Source organism: Myotis myotis, unplaced genomic scaffold (genome assembly GCF_014108235.1).
Source record: "Myotis myotis isolate mMyoMyo1 unplaced genomic scaffold, mMyoMyo1.p scaffold_m19_p_2, whole genome shotgun sequence".
Taxonomy (NCBI): domain Eukaryota; kingdom Metazoa; phylum Chordata; class Mammalia; order Chiroptera; family Vespertilionidae; genus Myotis; species Myotis myotis.
Window position 1 is genome coordinate 129,628,041 of NW_023416324.1, and position 3,795 is coordinate 129,631,835.

At 33.0% G+C, this 3,795-nt stretch overlaps 1 protein-coding gene across 1 annotated transcript; it reads left to right on the forward strand.

Annotated features, from left to right (window-relative positions):
• The first annotated feature begins 267 nt into the window (after nucleotides 1-267).
• HTR1F (5-hydroxytryptamine receptor 1F) lies at nucleotides 268-1,440 on the forward strand. The gene has a single exon (XM_036351759.1). The coding sequence runs from the start codon at nucleotides 305-307 to the stop codon at nucleotides 1,403-1,405; it is 1,101 nt and encodes a 366-aa protein (XP_036207652.1). The 5' UTR covers nucleotides 268-304; the 3' UTR covers nucleotides 1,406-1,440.
• Nucleotides 1,441-3,795: the final 2,355 nt, after the last annotated feature.

Consider the following 3,795-nt stretch of genomic DNA (forward strand, 5'->3'; position numbering starts at 1 on the left):
TTTACTGAATTATAGTTTAGTTTACTCATAAAAATTATTTTATTTGAGGGGTATTTCAAGAAATGTTTTGAAAATTATTTGTTACTATTCTCATTGGTTTCTTAAATTTAATATAAAAGAAAATGAGTAATCTCAATTCATTTTTTTAATCTATAGAATGTTCTGGGAAAACATACACATATACTTTTTACAAATTTATTCTGAAAGGAAGAGAAAAATATTTAAAGCTTTCTCTGAACTGTTTTTCCCCTCCTTTGTTACAGATATCTATTTTTCAGCTATATTAATATTCTCAAACAAAGAAATGGATTTCTTAAATTCATCTGATCAAAATTTAACCTCAGAAGAACTATTAGACAGAATGCCATCCAAGATTCTGGTGTCCCTCACTCTCTCTGGGCTGGCGCTGATGACCACCACCATCAACTCTCTTGTGATCGCTGCAATTATTGTGACCCGGAAGCTGCACCACCCAGCCAACTATTTAATTTGCTCCCTGGCAGTTACAGATTTTCTTGTAGCTGTCCTGGTGATGCCTTTCAGCATCGTGTACATTGTGAAAGAGAGCTGGATTATGGGGCAAGTGGTCTGTGACATTTGGCTAAGCGTTGACATTACGTGCTGCACGTGCTCCATCTTGCACCTCTCTGCTATAGCTTTGGATCGGTATCGGGCAATCACAGATGCTGTCGAGTATGCCAGGAAAAGGACTCCCAAGAATGCTGGCATTATGATTACAGTAGTTTGGATTATATCTGTTTTTATCTCTATGCCTCCTCTGTTCTGGAGGCACCAAGGAACTAGTAGAGATGATGAATGCATCATCAAACACGACCACATTGTTTCCACTATTTACTCAACATTTGGAGCTTTCTACATCCCATTGACATTGATTTTGATCCTCTACTACAAAATATATAAAGCAGCAAAGACGTTATACCACAAGAGGCAAGCCAGTAGGATTGTCAAGGAGGAGCTTAATGGTCAAGTTCTTTTGGAGAGTGGTGAGAAAAGCACCACACTGGTCTCCACAACCTACATGCTAGAAAAGTCTTTATCTGATCCATCAACAGACTTTGATAAAATTCATAGCACAATGAAAAGTCCCAGGTCTGAATTCAAGCATGAGAAATCTTGGAGAAGGCAAAAGATCTCAGGAACAAGAGAACGCAAAGCAGCCACTACCCTGGGATTAATTTTGGGTGCATTTGTCATATGTTGGCTTCCTTTTTTTGTAAAAGAATTGGTTGTTAATGTCTGTGAAAAATGTAAAATTTCTGAAGAAATGTCAAATTTTTTGACATGGCTTGGATATCTCAATTCTCTTATAAATCCACTGATTTATACAATCTTTAATGAAGATTTCAAGAAAGCATTCCAAAAACTTGTACGATGTCGATGTTAGTTTTAAAAAGATTTATTATTAAAAGGTTGCGATTATTTTTTTTGAGGTGAAGTAACTAAGTGAATGCTAAATGATAAAGCATTTAAACTTTTAGAAGGACATAAATTAAAACTGCTAAAATGATAAGACTAGTTTATATTTTAATAGCAACAGGAATATTAAATGTATTGATATAAAGATATTACTTTTGACCATCATTTTAGAGTACTCAAAATGAGAAAATAATTTATTGTTTATAAGCAGTGTTTTGCCTATGCAATGTTCCTAAAAAGCTAACTGGAAATATATATATATATATATATATATTTAATAACAGTAGTTTTCCAGATTTATATCTTACAAAAATTACAAAAGAGTGTTCAATTAACAACATACCTCCTTTCATACTGTCTATAGAATCCTACTGTTTTATTATATAATTCAATTATTTTATTAAAAATATATAATTCACCACAAAGCACATCTTTCTCCTACCTAAACACTCTTGTTCCCTGTCCATCTTACCATGGGCAATAGGACAGGAGGGAAGGAGTTATCAAGATTCTTAGTATGACTGGAGGAAATGAAAAAGTCAGAGATAGAGAATATCTCTGTATTTAAATAGTAGAGTAATCATAAAGTGAGTTAGGGACTGCAAAATAATTTTAGATACCGAACTTATGCATATTTAACATATTATTTTGTTTCATGTGAATTCCTAGAGTAGTTTTAATTAAACTTAATTTAATTTTTTTCATCACCATTTATCCCCCTATACCCTCTTCCACTTCCATCCACTGCCCTTGGCCCCACAATCACCACACTGTTGTCTGCCAACCATCTGTTATCAACATTTGAAATCAAAGTCTTACTCTAAATAGCAATAACTCAAGGGGAAAAGGTGAGGGAGGTCAAGGAGAGGTGTTATACTTACACATGTTTATTTAGAAATCAAATGTGAGGCACTAAGAACACTAGGCTACTCACCATAGTTATTATACTCATAATGTCTTTTTAAGAATGTAAAATATATTTTCTTTCTGTTCATGTTAATAAGCTTAATTCTAACTAAAATGTTCATGAGCCTTTACACTTCAACATTTCCATACCTTCTATTGAAATATTATTTCCTTTTTATTAGAGAGAATGTGATAGAAACTTTTAGAACTTTTCACTGACTTAAAAAAAAAAATCTAGTTTCCAATTGGTAGAAATGAATAAGCAGATACTCATTATCATGATAAATATATTTATATGATAATTACATATGCATATACCTCCCAATTCGTTATTCTACTAGTTCAGTGAACTAAAGCAATTTCATAATTTTCTCTTCCATATTTAGATAGAGATTTGAAAACAATAGAGAAGATTACAGGCCACCTTTTGAAAGGCCTACCATCAACCAAGATTATTTGAAAAACAATACATTTTTTTAAGCTGTACCATTATGTGTATTCTAAACATTCTTTCTTTGTGGATGCTTAAAGTACATTGCATTTTTTATGTCTCTATAACACATTATTCTCAATCTAACAAATATTTACAGAGTTCTTACTTTATATAATGTCTTCTTAAGAATTACTACATAGAAGATACAAGAAATACTATACTATGTACTATATAGAAGACACAAGAAATATTAGAATACAGTTTATTCCCTTAACATGTTTGCAATCTAAAAGGTAAGGGGTTAGGGGGACGGGGGATGAATGCTATAATGGAAAAGAAAACAAAGATCTGGCATGGAAACTGCTTACATACTTATAATGGTTAAATTAAAATATCACTTATGGTTCAGAAAAATCAGGAAAATTTTATAAAAATATATCTAAAATATTATTAAATAAACAACATTTGGGTAAGAGAAATGGAAGAGCATGCTCCAGGTGTGGCAACATCAGTTCAGACTGCATCCTGCAAGTATTTGGTGGACATGTTTACGAAACATCAGTGAGTTTGGCAACTATTTAAAACAGGAGGAAAAGAAAAGATTAAGAGAGAAAATGGCTGTCATTGTGGCTGACTCTGAATGTCAGAAAAAGAACTTTACTGTCAATTTGGTTACTATCTATCAATGAGTGGTCACTGGAACTTTTTAGTAGAAAAATTATAAGTTTAGGACATGGATTCAAGCAAATAGGGTACTTGGAGATGATGACTTTTTGTTAGAAAGCAAATCAATAATCCAGGCAATGAAGTCTTGAACTTGATTCTGGCAATGAGAAGGAAAGGGTAGAAACCGATGAAAGATAGTCTGGCAGTAGAATCTACAGGATATAGCAAATATGTTAATAAGCAGGCAGGCCGATGAAAAGACATGACTCAGATAACTTGTCCTCAACTAAAATGAGAAACACAAGAGAAAGGCCCTTGCCTTCTGGTGAGGTGACTTCTGTTGTGGGTATATC

Bases quoted from the DNA above. Each gene is read 5' to 3' on its own strand.
- HTR1F (XM_036351759.1), top strand. From the start codon at position 305: ATGGATTTCTTAAATTCATCTGATCAAAATTTAACCTCAGAAGAACTA.